This window comes from Colossoma macropomum, unplaced genomic scaffold (genome assembly GCF_904425465.1).
Source record: "Colossoma macropomum unplaced genomic scaffold, Colossoma_macropomum, whole genome shotgun sequence".
Classification (NCBI taxonomy): domain Eukaryota; kingdom Metazoa; phylum Chordata; class Actinopteri; order Characiformes; family Serrasalmidae; genus Colossoma; species Colossoma macropomum.
This window is the reverse complement of record NW_023494785.1, coordinates 27,752,486-27,765,916: the sequence shown is the minus strand read 5'-3', so window position 1 is coordinate 27,765,916 and position 13,431 is coordinate 27,752,486. Positions and strand designations below refer to the sequence as shown.

The window sequence follows — 13,431 nt, the reverse complement described above, 5'->3', positions numbered from 1 at the left end:
GCTCAAATGATAATGATCTAAAACACACCAGCTGCCTTTTGAATACTTTGCCAAAAAAAGAAGGAAGAATACAGTCTTAGAAAACACTTTTTGAGGCCAGTGTACAAATGTATGCAAAAGTTTAAACACCTTTGGTCAAATGACGTTTTTGTGGATTTTCAAAATGAAAATAAGTTCATCCTCTGCAGGAAATTATTTGTTGTTTTTTTGCTGAAATTAGCTGAATTTCTGCTGAAATGGATTGAGATAAAGTTCTTGGCATAAACTCTAAAATAACTGAGAGTAAAGCATCTGTCTGTGCAATATACATGTCAGTAAGAGCAGACACGGCTGACACAGTGTGAAAGAGACGAACAGCTGTCTTTTTCTGGGGTTCATGTAAAGGCAAGGTCACTATTCTATAGCTCTCCCAGTTTGACTTCTGTGCCGTCTACTGGGAGTTCTACAGTGCTCAGTGCCATCTTGTTTGCACTGCATTGTTTCCTTGCCTTTATCCTTGAGCACAAAGATAAACCTGTGAAATTCCTAGCGGGTGCCTCGCACTGATTGAGAAGGACAGCTTGCGAGGGCCGTTCAGATCTTGATAACTGTTCTGGCACCTCTCCCAAATCATGTGATGAGTGACACTCAGCAATTTTCATTGTCTTTAAAGTAAAAATATGAAGTATATGTAGGAGACATAGTGTCATAGCCATCTTTATAAAGACAAATGGAAGAAAAAATTCACCCAATGACTAGGTGTGGGCAAAAGCTATTCGCAACAGAGGCAACCTTAATAATACATATATATATATATATATATATATATATATATATATATATAAAGATAACTAATTGAGATGCTTACTATGGTTACTAACAATGTCAGTGAATTAGTTCAGAAGTATAAAAGTAAACAGATATTTAATATTTAAAAGTTGACCAAAGTGCTGCACATAAAGAGAAATATATAAAATAAATAAATACAATCACAAATAACCCAGGAAAAACAAAACAGTTAATCAAAAATAAAAAATATAACATAACTAATAAAATGTAATTATAAAAATAATATAAATATTCAAATAAAATTGCAATAACAATATTGATAAAATTTCAAAAAGCAAAAAAAAGTATGTTTTAAGTCTTGATTTGAAAATGGTAATAGATGAAGCATATCTAACATTTAGAGACAATTCACAACATACAAAACACAAAAGATAACATAAATAACAATTACCAGTTAACTTACTTTTAAGTAATTAGTAGAAAGTAATTACCTTAGCAGTAAGTAATTAACTTATTATTACAGTAGTAAGTCTAGGTTTTATGCCAGACTGTTCTAAAAGGCTTTTGTCTGTCTGATCTGCATCATGCAAACTCAAACGCACAGACGGTTCTATAGGCAGACAGACACTGGTGTTCATTAGACGCTCCTTGTAGACAGAGATAGCCCCAGTTCTGATATAGACCCCTTTCCTTTTTTCAATCTGTAAAGCCTTCCACCTGCTCTGCTGCTGCCTCTCATACAAAGAGGTTTCCTGCCACCCAAAAGGGAGCACACACGCCTAACCAAATACAGCATGTCCACATCACCACCACGTATATTCTTGACGTTCTACTTCTATTCCGTCCCTATATAAAGACCCATTGTGACAAGCTCCAACCACATACTTCACTGCACCTCAAGGTAAGCCATACTGGATCCCTGCTTAAAACTTTAATGCTACTGATAAGTGCATGAAACAGGGGGATTTAAGACTCTGATTGCACAGCATTGCTGATTTTAACTGTCTGGTCAAACATTTACTTTGGATGAGCAGAGTATTGTTTTCTGTCCTTGCCAGGTCTAGCACAGCAAATTTCTCCTGGGCGTTGAACAAATGTATGTATAAGAATATATGTATATGTATATGTATATGTATAAGAAATGTTTCATGTGTATATATGAAAATGAAATTACATTGTTGTTTTTTTAACTCATGTATTTTAAAATGCAGTACAATCAGTAAATAGCAATTAAGAAAAAAACTGTAAAATAGAAAAAAAGATCCTTAAAATCTACTTTCTCTTTGTTGATATTACACTCTTGCAGTTACTGAATGTGTCTTCAGTTTTTTTGAAAGATGGGAGATGCGGCAATGGCAGAGTTTGGACCTGCAGCTCCTTTTCTGCGCAAGTCAGATAAGGAGCGTCTGGAGGCCCAGACTCGCCCCTTTGACATGAAGAAGGAATGCTTTGTGCCGGACCCTGAAGTTGAGTATGTCAAAGCCTCCATCACCAGCAGAGACGGAGACAAAGTCACCGTTGACACAGAGTTTGGGAAGGTAGGGATACTGGAAATACGTACACTTTTAAAAATAAACGTTCCTGTTGGTACTTGTGGTAATGGTATTTGTTTTGGACGTATGCTTCTAGTAAAAAAGTCTTTAATTGGTACAGCGGCTGGAGGTTCTATCTATTTATAAAAGTGACCCTTCAAAGTATCATCCACTGAAAGGTTCTTTATGGAGCCAAAAGTGTTTCTTCTATGGTATCACTGCAAAGAACTTCTTTGGCAACTTCATCTTTATGTTCTGGGTTCCCAGACATGGTTTAAGCCAAACCTGGGACTAAATTTCACTGTCAATGGAGAAATACCCATGAAAATTCTTTTTATTCTAGGCTTTTAGTGAGTGTAATGGCATCATTAGAAACCCCAAGACAGACTGTGGCGGTTAAAAAGTGATATTTATGCTCAGAACTCATGAGGAAACAACTTACAACTTTCTATGTTCTGTGAGCTAAGACTGTTTTTCTGTCTTTTACAGACTGTGACTGTCAAGGAGGCTGATGTTCATCCCCAGAACCCGCCAAAGTTCGATAAAATTGAGGACATGGCGATGTTCACCTTCCTGCACGAGCCTGCTGTGCTGTTTAACCTCAAAGAGCGTTACGCAGCCTGGATGATCTACGTGAGTTAAGAGCATCTCACAGCTGTCCAACACAAGAATAAAAGTAGAGATTTCACGTTAACCTTTCCTTCATTTCTCTCTGTTTGTAGACCTACTCTGGGCTTTTCTGTGTAACTGTCAACCCCTACAAGTGGTTGCCAGTGTACAACCAAGAAGTCGTCGTTGCTTACAGAGGAAAGAAGAGAACTGAAGCTCCTCCTCACATCTTCTCCATCTCTGATAATGCCTACCAGTACATGCTGTCAGGTAAACTTACTGCACTGTGATACAGTATAACTATTTATGTATAATTGTGCACATCTAAACATGTTCAAAATGCCTTTTTATGTTCTGACCATACAGACAGAGAGAACCAGTCTGTCCTTATCACGTAAGTATAGAACATGACACATTAATAAATAATTTATATTAATGTGCACTGTATGTTTCTGACAAGCCTATGTTCAATTCTCATCTCTAGTGGAGAATCTGGTGCTGGAAAGACTGTGAACACCAAAAGAGTAATCCAGTACTTTGCCAGTATTGCAGCAACATCTGGCAAGAAAGATTCAGCCATGGAGAAAAAGGTTTGCTAGCAGTTTTACTTATAAGAGTTTATTCACACATGTTTTAGAAATACTGGAATATAAGCTTTTTAAAGCACATGTTGATTTTTTACTATAGGGTACCTTGGAGGATCAAATCATCCAGTGTAACCCTGCCCTGGAGGCCTTTGGTAATGCCAAGACCATCAGAAATGACAACTCCTCACGATTCGTAAGTTTACTGTGTTATTATGTTCATATTTGTCTGGTTAGGATTCACAGCAAGTCCAATATTTTCATGCACTTTATCTCTACAGGGTAAATTCATTCGTATCCACTTCGGTGTCAGTGGAAAGTTGGCTTCTGCTGACATTGAGACCTGTGAGTACAATTTTCCGTCATATTTGTTTTCCAAACGACTGAATTAATATTTAAGACACTATTTCTGACCTAATAATTTCCATCTAGATCTTCTGGAGAAGTCTCGTGTCACTTTTCAGCTCAAAGCTGAGAGAGACTATCACATCTTCTACCAGATCCTGTCTCAGAGGAAACCTGAGCTGCTGGGTAGGTGCAGAGTTCTCAGTACAATGAGTTCTGAAACTGGTTCGGTAAAGACAAGTTCTTTCAATGTCTTTCAAAGTACACCTTCCCTGTTGGACCTCCCTAATGAATAGGGAGCTTTTAAAGTTGATTAAGTGTTTTAGATTAAAGGCCTCAGTATACTTTCAGTGAAACAAAGCTTGCGAGGGTTGCCTCATACCTTTGTGAGCTTACAAGCTCGCACATTCTCTGTGGTTTCATTTGGCTCAGAGCTGCTCTTTAGTCTTCCATTTTTGAATGATGTCACACCGCATTTGCACCAAAAATCTCAAGCTTTGTCATGACTATTTCTGCATGTAGCTCATCCAGCTGTCATGTATGTGACACAGCGAGCGTGACCCAGGATGTCTGCCGTTCTTTCTTTTCTCCACAATAATATATTGTTCGCCGATGCCAGGTGAACAGTTTCCACACAAGAAGTATACAGAGGCCTTAAGAAAGACCATGTGTAGTCTTGAGAACTTAAAAATCTTACTGACATATCCATACAGTACATGAAGACAAATATGTGAATACTCTGTCTTACAGAAATGTTGCTCATCACCAACAACCCCTATGACTACGCCTACATCTCCCAAGGAGAGACACAAGTGGCGTCTATTAATGATGCTGATGAGCTCATTGCTACTGATGTGAGTGTGAAACTTTACAGCAATTATCATGCCATTTGTTGTCCTCACACTACTACAGTTAGTAACATTTATTTGGTCAACAGGAAGCTTTTGATGTGCTGGGCTTTACTCAAGAGGAGAAGAACGGCATCTACAAGCTGACTGGTGCCATCATGCACTTTGGCAACATGAAGTTTAAGCAGAAACAGAGAGAGGAGCAGGCAGAGGCTGACGGCACTGAGGGTTGGTGCTAATTGGAGCCTAAACCTCACACCAACGATTGACCTCCATGAGGGCATGTTACCAATATGTTAACTCCGTATACCAATATCAATACCAATATATATCAATATCTCTTTATATCCTTGACAGATGCTGACAAAGTCGCATACCTGATGGGCCTAAACTCTGCTGATCTGATTAAGGGTTTGTGTCACCCAAGAGTGAAAGTAGGAAACGAGTGGGTCACCAAAGGGCAGAATGTCCAGCAGGTGAATATACTGGCTATTTTTTTTTTTTTCTAGAATTTGTGTCTTGTGACGTTGCTACTTCTGACATATGCATGTGTTCCTTCTATAGGTGTATTATGCTATTGGTGCTCTGGCTAAGTCAGTGTATGAGAAGATGTTCCTTTGGATGGTTGTGAGAATTAACCAATCTCTGGACACCAAGCAGCCTCGCCAGTACTTCATTGGTGTGCTGGATATTGCTGGCTTTGAGATCTTTGATGTGTGTAATCCCTCTTTTATTTTTACTTTCATTCTGATAGTATTTGTTCTATCTTTGTTCTATCTGTGTTAATGATGCTGCATTTCTCCTCCAGTTCAACACCTTTGAACAGCTGTGCATCAACTTCACTAATGAGAAGTTGCAGCAGTTCTTCAACCACCACATGTTTGTGCTGGAGCAAGAAGAGTACAAGAAGGAGGGCATTGAATGGGAGTTCATTGACTTCGGCATGGACCTGCAGGCTTGCATTGAGCTTATTGAAAAGGTAAGCTGATTTGGTTTAAATAAAAGCCTACACTTCCTGTTGTAGAAAATGACATTTTCAAAACAAACATGTTCTCTGAATTTCAGCCCATGGGTATCATGTCCATCCTTGAAGAGGAGTGCATGTTCCCCAAGGCCAGCGATGCCACATTCAAAGCTAAGCTTTATGATAATCACTTGGGCAAGAATCCCAACTTCCAGAAGCCCAGGATTGTGAAGGGTAGACCAGAGGCCCACTTTGCCTTGGTTCACTATGCTGGCACTGTTGACTACAACATCAACAACTGGCTGGTGAAGAACAAGGATCCCCTCAATGAAACTGTTGTGGGACTTTACCAAAAGTCAACTCTGAAGTTGTTGGCCCAGCTGTTTGCTGGCTATGCCGGTGCTGACTCAGGTAAGAGACATTACAAAATAAAATGCTAATATTAAAATGCAAATGGTAATATAATTTTTAGTTTATATGCTTGCCGATGGCACAACAACTACTTTATTTGAAACAGCTTCGGAATCTGGTGGAAAGGGCGGCAAAGGTGGCAAAAAGAAGGGTTCTTCATTCCAGACTGTGTCTGCGCTCCACAGGGTGAGCCTTTGACCTCCTGATACAAACAGTAACTGCAGTAACTGCAGTAATTCAACATAACACTCCTTAATCATGCCATCCATAGGAGAATCTGAACAAGCTGATGACCAACCTGAGATCAACTCATCCCCACTTTGTGCGCTGCATCATCCCAAATGAGACCAAGACCCCTGGGGCCATGGAGAACCCTCTTGTCATGCACCAGCTGCGCTGTAACGGTGTGCTGGAAGGCATCAGAATCTGCAGAAAGGGTTTCCCCAACAGGATTCTGTATGGTGACTTTAAACAACGGTGAGACTTGTCATTAAAATTCATCTTTTTATTTTTAAATGCTTTTATATATCAATACTGGCATAAATAGCTTTCATATTTTTACCTTTGTTGTTATATAACCATTTTCAGTTACCGTATCCTGAATCCTGCTGCTATTCCTGAGGGACAGTTCATTGACAACAAAAAGGGTGCAGAAAAACTTCTTGGCTCTCTGGACATTGACCACAACCAGTATAAGTTGGGACACACAAAGGTAAGACACCAACAGGTTAAATTTCACATCATCAGCTTCCACTGCTCTTTTCAGACACGTAATCTCCTATAATGTTTTTCCTCCTCCCTGTGTAGGTGTTCTTCAAGGCAGGTCTTCTTGGTCAACTTGAGGAGATGCGAGATGATCGTCTTGCCCTTATTATCACTGGTATTCAGGCCAGGGCACGTGGTCTTCTTTCAAGAATTGAATTCCAGAAGATTGTAGAAAGGAGGTGGGATTACACCCTCTTTCAGAAACTAATTATATTTTACTTATATCCTTACATGTACAAGTAAAAGGTAAAAATTCTGTTTTTTAATCTCCGCAGGGATTCCTTGCTGGTAATCCAGTGGAATGTCCGTGCTTTCATGGGTGTCAAGAATTGGCCTTGGATGAAGCTGTACTTCAAGATCAAGCCTTTGCTGAAGTCAGCAGAGGCTGAGAAAGAAATGGCCAACATGAAGGAAGAGTTCACAAAGTTGAAGGAGGCCTACGCTAAATCTGAATCTCGCAGGAAGGAACTGGAAGAAAAGATGGTGACTCTTCTCCAAGAGAAGAATGACCTACAGCTCCAAGTCCAGTCTGTGAGTCTATAAATAATAAAAAAAAACACATATTTCAGTTATACATGGATAGTTTTGTGTAATTCACTATTTTTACAATGGTTTCATAAACATGCATTTCTCTATCATTGTAGGAGCAAGACAATCTCTCAGATGCTGAAGAGCGATGTGAAGGTCTAATTAAGAACAAGATTCAGCTTGAAGCCAAATGCAAAGAGCTGACTGAGAGACTGGAAGATGAAGAGGAAATGAATGCTGAATTGGTTGCAAAGAAGAGAAAGCTGGAGGATGAATGCTCTGAGCTTAAGAAAGACATAGATGACTTGGAGCTTACTCTTGCCAAAGTGGAAAAAGAAAAGCATGCCACTGAGAATAAGGTTGTTATTATCATTATTATTATTATTATTATTATTATTATTGGTGGTAGTGGTAGTAGTAATGGTAGTAGTAGTGGTAGTAATATTTTTATTATATAAAAAATAAAGGTTCAACTTCTTGGCTTGGATGTAAAGTACTAGGAAAAACCTTCAATTGGAACAGCACCTTTACGTTATGTGGAGGTTCTTTAAACTTTACAAAAGGTCTTTACATTACCACAAATTTTACCTAATGGTTACTTAGTATTAAATTACTGAAGCAATGCTATCATTTCTCAGGTTAAAAACCTGACTGAGGAGATGGCCGCACTGGATGAAATCATTGCCAAGCTGACAAAAGAGAAGAAGGCCTTACAGGAGGCTCACCAACAAACGCTGGATGACCTCCAGAGTGAGGAGGACAAAGTCAACTCACTGACAAAAGCCAAAGCCAAGCTGGAACAACAAGTTGATGATGTGGGTATCCTAAATGTTAAAACTGTAGAAATGTTAAAAAAAAAATGTAGAAAATTTCTTATTTTACTCAATTTCTTTTTTTGGCATGCTCTAGCTTGAAGGCTCCCTTGAGCAAGAAAAGAAAATACGAATGGATCTTGAGCGTGCCAAGAGAAAGCTTGAGGGTGACTTGAAGTTGACCCAAGAGAATGTGATGGACCTGGAAAATGATAAGCAGCAAATGGAGGAGAGGCTGAAGAAGTAAGAAGTTCTCCAGAAATAAATCTCTCACAATAATTTACTGAAGACTCCTAACAATAGTGCACTAATGAAAATGCAATTTCTTGTACTACAGAAAAGACTTTGAGATCAGCCAGCTCAACAGCAAAATTGAGGATGAGCAAGCACTAGCAGCCCAGCTCCAGAAGAAACTGAAAGAGCTACAGGTAAGTCAAAAACAGACAAAGGGGATATACAGTCATTTCTATGAACTGAATTGGCTAAATGAGGCTTTTCTGGAAATAGGCTCGTATTGAAGAGCTTGAGGAAGAGCTGGAGGCTGAAAGAGCCGCCCGGGCCAAGGTTGAGAAACAGAGGGCAGACTTGGCCAGAGAACTGGAAGAGATCAGCGAGAGGCTGGAGGAGGCTGGTGGAGCCACTGCTGCCCAGATAGAAATGAACAAGAAGAGAGAGGCTGAGTTCCAGAAACTGCGCAGAGACCTTGAAGAGGCCACTCTGCAACATGAAGCCACTGCTGCTACACTGAGGAAGAAAAATGCTGACAGTGTAGCTGATCTAGGAGAACAGATTGACAACCTTCAGCGTGTGAAGCAGAAGCTTGAAAAAGAGAAGAGTGAACTCAGACTTGAGCTGGATGATGTGGTTTCCAACATGGAGCAAATTGTCAAGGCCAAGGTAATTATGCACTGTGTATACTGTGTATACAGACATGTACATCACACCTTAAATGCTAAATACATGAATCTATATTGTATCTTCCAGACAAACCTGGAGAAAATGTGTAGAACCCTGGAGGATCAGATGAGTGAATTCAGAACCAAAGCTGAAGAAGGACAGCGCACCATTAATGATTTTTCAATGCAGAAGGCCAAGCTTCAGACTGAAAATGGTAAGTGTATCATTAACCCACTAAATAAGTAATATTTACAGAGTGAAACTTATCTGACTTCTATTCCAGGTGAGCTTTCCAGACAGCTGGAAGAAAAAGATTCCTTGGTCTCGCAGCTGACAAGAGGGAAACAGTCTCACACCCAGCAGATTGAAGACCTTAAAAGACAACTGGAGGAGGAAGTCAAGGTGTTTCTCAAAGGAGACTTATCAATGCTTTTAAAACCAAAATACTATTAAAATCACATTTCTCAAACATGCTCCTAAACGTCTCTCCAGGCTAAGAATGCCCTGGCCCATGCAGTGCAGTCTGCTCGCCACGATGCTGAATTGTTGAGAGAGCAGTTTGAGGAGGAGCAGGAGGCCAAGGCTGAGCTGCAGCGCAGTCTGTCCAAGGCCAACTCTGAAGTGGCTCAGTGGAGAACCAAGTATGAAACTGATGCCATTCAGAGGACAGAGGAGCTGGAGGATGCAAAGTAAGGGACAATAAACTGTTTTATAAAGAAAGAAGTTATTTTCAAATAAAGGTACAACTTTTTGTTTGCTTTAGAATATCAATATACATGACAAATCCTACCATTACAGCAAATAAATAAATGCTAATCTATGAATAAATATAATACAATATAAGACAAGAAGTAATCTTTTATGGTTTCACTTAAATCAGGAAGAAACTTGCTCAGCGTCTGCAAGATGCAGAGGAAGCTGTGGAAGCTGTCAATGCCAAATGCTCCTCTCTGGAGAAGACCAAGCACAGACTGCAGAATGAGATTGAAGACCTCATGGTTGATGTAGAAAGATCCAATGCTGCTGCAGCTGCTCTGGACAAGAAGCAAAGAAACTTTGACAAGGTAGATACCAAACAGGCACATATTTCAAATACCAATAACACGATACTTTGGTTCAATGCTTGAAAAGAGGATACTGATCTCAGATCAGATATTCAAAATACAGCTTCTGCTGCTTGTCAACAAAACATAATGATGTCATCAAAATAAGTGACTTTTATTTTAGCAGATTATTTTGAGAATTGGTGCATTTGATTAGATATGGCACTGCCCATCTGCCTGTCTTAAAACAATTTGTAACCACAGAAATGTTCCAGTTGGCTACCTTAGCGTCTATAAAAATACAAAAGCTGTGGTGAAGAACTGAAAGACTTTTTTTGCCCAATGTAATCAGGTTCTGGCAGAGTGGAAGCAGAAGTATGAAGAATCTCAGACTGAGCTGGAGAGCTCCCAGAAGGAGGCCAGATCTTTAAGTACTGAACTCTTCAAGCTCAAGAACTCCTATGAGGAGTCTTTGGATCACCTGGAGACCATGAAAAGGGAGAACAAGAACCTCCAAGGTTACATTAACATGCTTTTCTTCCAAAATCACAATACTTATCATTCAGGATGTTTTTTTTTTACTCAACACTTTTTTATCTATTGTACAGAGGAAATTGCTGACCTCTCTGAACAACTTGGTGAGAGTGGAAAGAGTATTCATGAGCTGGAAAAAGCAAGGAAACAACTAGAGCAGGAGAAAGCTGAGATCCAAGCTGCTCTGGAGGAAGCTGAAGTAAGCGCTGCACAACAGTCATGTATATATTTCAACATCACCAGTCCATAAGAACATATATGTTCTATAATGTTTCCACAGCCACCACTCACCGACAAATGTCTGTACATTTCCTGGTATACCATAGAAAATGTCTGTCGGGAGAACAGTGGTGTTGTTATGTTAATGTTCTCACTCCATTCTCCTACTATGCTGCTCCTCTATGCAACCGGAATGAATATTTTAAAGATTCTGAGAGTGAAGTGGCAAGATGGGGGTCAAAAAGGACAGTACAAGGCCTTTAAATATTTCTTTGTAATGCAGTGAGCACAGTATTCTGGGATGTCCTTAATCTCTTTTTTTATTGGAAGGGCTCCCTTGAGCATGAGGAGGGCAAAATCCTAAGGGCTCAACTGGAGTTCAATCAAGTGAAGGCTGATATTGAGCGAAAGCTGGCGGAGAAGGATGAGGAGATGGAGCAGTCCAAGAGGAACCACCAGAGAGTGGTGGACACCCTACAAAGCTCTCTGGAGTCTGAGACTCGCAGCAGGAACGAAGCCCTCAGGATAAAGAAGAAGATGGAGGGAGACCTTAATGAGATGGAGATCCAGCTCAGCCAGGCTAACAGGCAGGCAACAGAGGCACAGAAGCAACTCAAGGGTCTCCATGGGCATCTGAAGGTACGTCCTCAAGTGATATACCCATGACCTGTGTTATGTGAGGAAGTTTCATTTTAACACTTGTATTCCCTATAAAACCTGCACTTTACAGGATGCCCAGCTCCAGCTGGATGATGCTCTCCGTGGTAATGATGATCTCAAAGAGAACATCGCTATTGTGGAGAGACGCAACAATCTGCTACAAGCTGAACTAGATGAGCTGAGATCCCTAGTCGAGCAGACTGAGAGAGGCCGAAAACTGGCAGAGCAGGAACTGCTGGATGTCAGTGAAAGGGTTCAGCTGCTGCACTCCCAGGTATGCAATCTGTGGAACAACAACGCTATCAATTTCATAAAACAAACACAAATTCATATAGACCACAAAAAGGAAGAAGAAAATCTGAAAGTCTAAACTTTTTTACATTTCAGAACACTAGTTTGCTGAACCAGAAGAAGAAACTGGAAGGTGACACTACCCAGCTTCAGACTGAGGTAGAAGAGGCTGTCCAAGAGTGCAGGAATGCTGAGGAAAAGGCCAAAAAAGCCATCACTGATGCTGCCATGATGGCAGAGGAGCTGAAGAAGGAGCAGGACACCAGTGCTCACTTAGAGCGCATGAAGAAGAACATGGAGCAGACCATCAAAGACTTACAGCATCGTCTAGATGAAGCTGAACAAATTGCTATGAAGGGTGGCAAGAAGCAGGTTCAGAAGCTGGAAGCCAGGGTAAATTGCTTTTCTTAAGTTGTTTAACATAAATAGTGTACAATTTGTTTTTCTTTTTTTCTTTTTTACAGTGATTTCATAGATGTTTGTGCTCAACCTAATACCTCCTCTAATATTTCTAGGTCAGAGAACTGGAAACAGAGGTGGAGTTGGAACAGAGGAAGGCCAGTGATTCAGTGAAGGGTGTCCGTAAATATGAGCGGCGCATTAAGGAGCTCACCTACCAGGTTTTTACCCTTTTAGTACAGTACTTACCATTTTCACAGCACACAGCAAAAAAAGAAAGAGTGGACAAAAATGAACAGACTCTCTGTATCTGTTGTAGACTGAGGAGGATCGTAAGAATCTGGCCCGTCTTCAGGATTTGGTAGACAAACTCCAGCTGAAGGTTAAGTCCTATAAGAGAGCTGCAGAGGAAGCTGTAAGTACAAGGCTGAACTGACCTGCAGTGCAATTACTATGCATGTCATGTATGTATTTGTCAATAACTACTTGTTCATGCTTGCAGGAGGAGCAAGCCAATGCCAATCTTGGAAAGTTCCGCAAGCTGCAGCATGAGCTGGATGAGGCAGAAGAGCGGGCTGATATTGCTGAGTCTCAGGTCAACAAGCTGAGAGCCAAAAGCCGTGATACAGGCTCCAAGGCAAGTTGTCAAGTTGATATGCTTGAAAATATAAGTTATACATATATATAAGATGTTTCTTATCATTCACTTGCTATGTTGACAAAACACATCAACGTTCTCTGTATTTGTTACAGAAAGGACATGATGAAGAGTGAAGGCTCCTGCAGAAGACTTTGGAAAGCTTTGGATCACCATCATTTCCTACTTTTAATGTACAATAAAAAAGAATTTGCAGTTCAAGATATGTAGTGTGGCTTTTTTGATTACATTCCCACCACGTTCCATTAAACACAGAAGCACTATCAAGATAGCTCATATGCCTAAATATACAACGGTTTGCAAAAGTATTCCAACCCTACTTAGAAAGCTTGTGAAATTACTAAATTACAACAAAAAAAGCGACTAACATGTTGGGGAGATTTTTTTGTCCTATAGTAAAAGATACTACTCTTTTGATGATTAAAACAAACTGAGATTAATGACTGTATATTCATGTAATTTCTGTGTACTGTGGCTGGTCACATAATTTTCCAAAAGCTCACAAAGTATAAGCAAAGGTTTCTTCATTATTTGTACTTCTTTAGATGCACAATGCACACATAC

The 13,431-nt window shown here is 40.0% G+C and overlaps 1 protein-coding gene across 1 annotated transcript; it reads left to right on the top strand.

Annotated features, from left to right (window-relative positions):
* Window positions 1-1,583: 1,583 nt before the first annotated feature.
* On the top strand, window positions 1,584-13,068 carry LOC118821004 (myosin-7-like). The gene is made up of 39 exons (XM_036589402.1): window positions 1,584-1,669; window positions 1,827-1,864; window positions 2,094-2,306; window positions 2,790-2,933; window positions 3,023-3,179; window positions 3,276-3,303; window positions 3,394-3,499; window positions 3,597-3,689; window positions 3,775-3,838; window positions 3,926-4,024; window positions 4,589-4,692; window positions 4,776-4,914; window positions 5,044-5,162; window positions 5,251-5,400; window positions 5,495-5,665; window positions 5,752-6,061; window positions 6,168-6,247; window positions 6,333-6,538; window positions 6,650-6,773; window positions 6,869-7,005; window positions 7,102-7,357; window positions 7,471-7,713; window positions 7,993-8,169; window positions 8,264-8,409; window positions 8,504-8,594; window positions 8,674-9,063; window positions 9,151-9,277; window positions 9,347-9,465; window positions 9,556-9,752; window positions 9,944-10,127; window positions 10,459-10,624; window positions 10,715-10,839; window positions 11,190-11,498; window positions 11,590-11,793; window positions 11,907-12,203; window positions 12,326-12,430; window positions 12,529-12,624; window positions 12,712-12,846; window positions 12,963-13,068. The coding sequence occupies exons 3-39, from the start codon at window positions 2,106-2,108 to the stop codon at window positions 12,981-12,983; spliced, it is 5,820 nt and encodes a 1,939-aa protein (XP_036445295.1). The 5' UTR covers window positions 1,584-1,669; window positions 1,827-1,864; window positions 2,094-2,105; the 3' UTR covers window positions 12,984-13,068.
* Window positions 13,069-13,431: the final 363 nt, after the last annotated feature.

Bases quoted from the DNA above. Each gene is read 5' to 3' on its own strand.
- LOC118821004 (XM_036589402.1), top strand. From the start codon at position 2,106: ATGGGAGATGCGGCAATGGCAGAGTTTGGACCTGCAGCTCCTTTTCTG. The intron at 5,666-5,751 runs GTAAGCTGATTT...TCTGAATTTCAG, and splicing joins GCATTGAGCTTATTGAAAAG to CCCATGGGTATCATGTCCAT. The intron at 8,170-8,263 runs GTGGGTATCCTA...GGCATGCTCTAG, and splicing joins TGGAACAACAAGTTGATGAT to CTTGAAGGCTCCCTTGAGCA.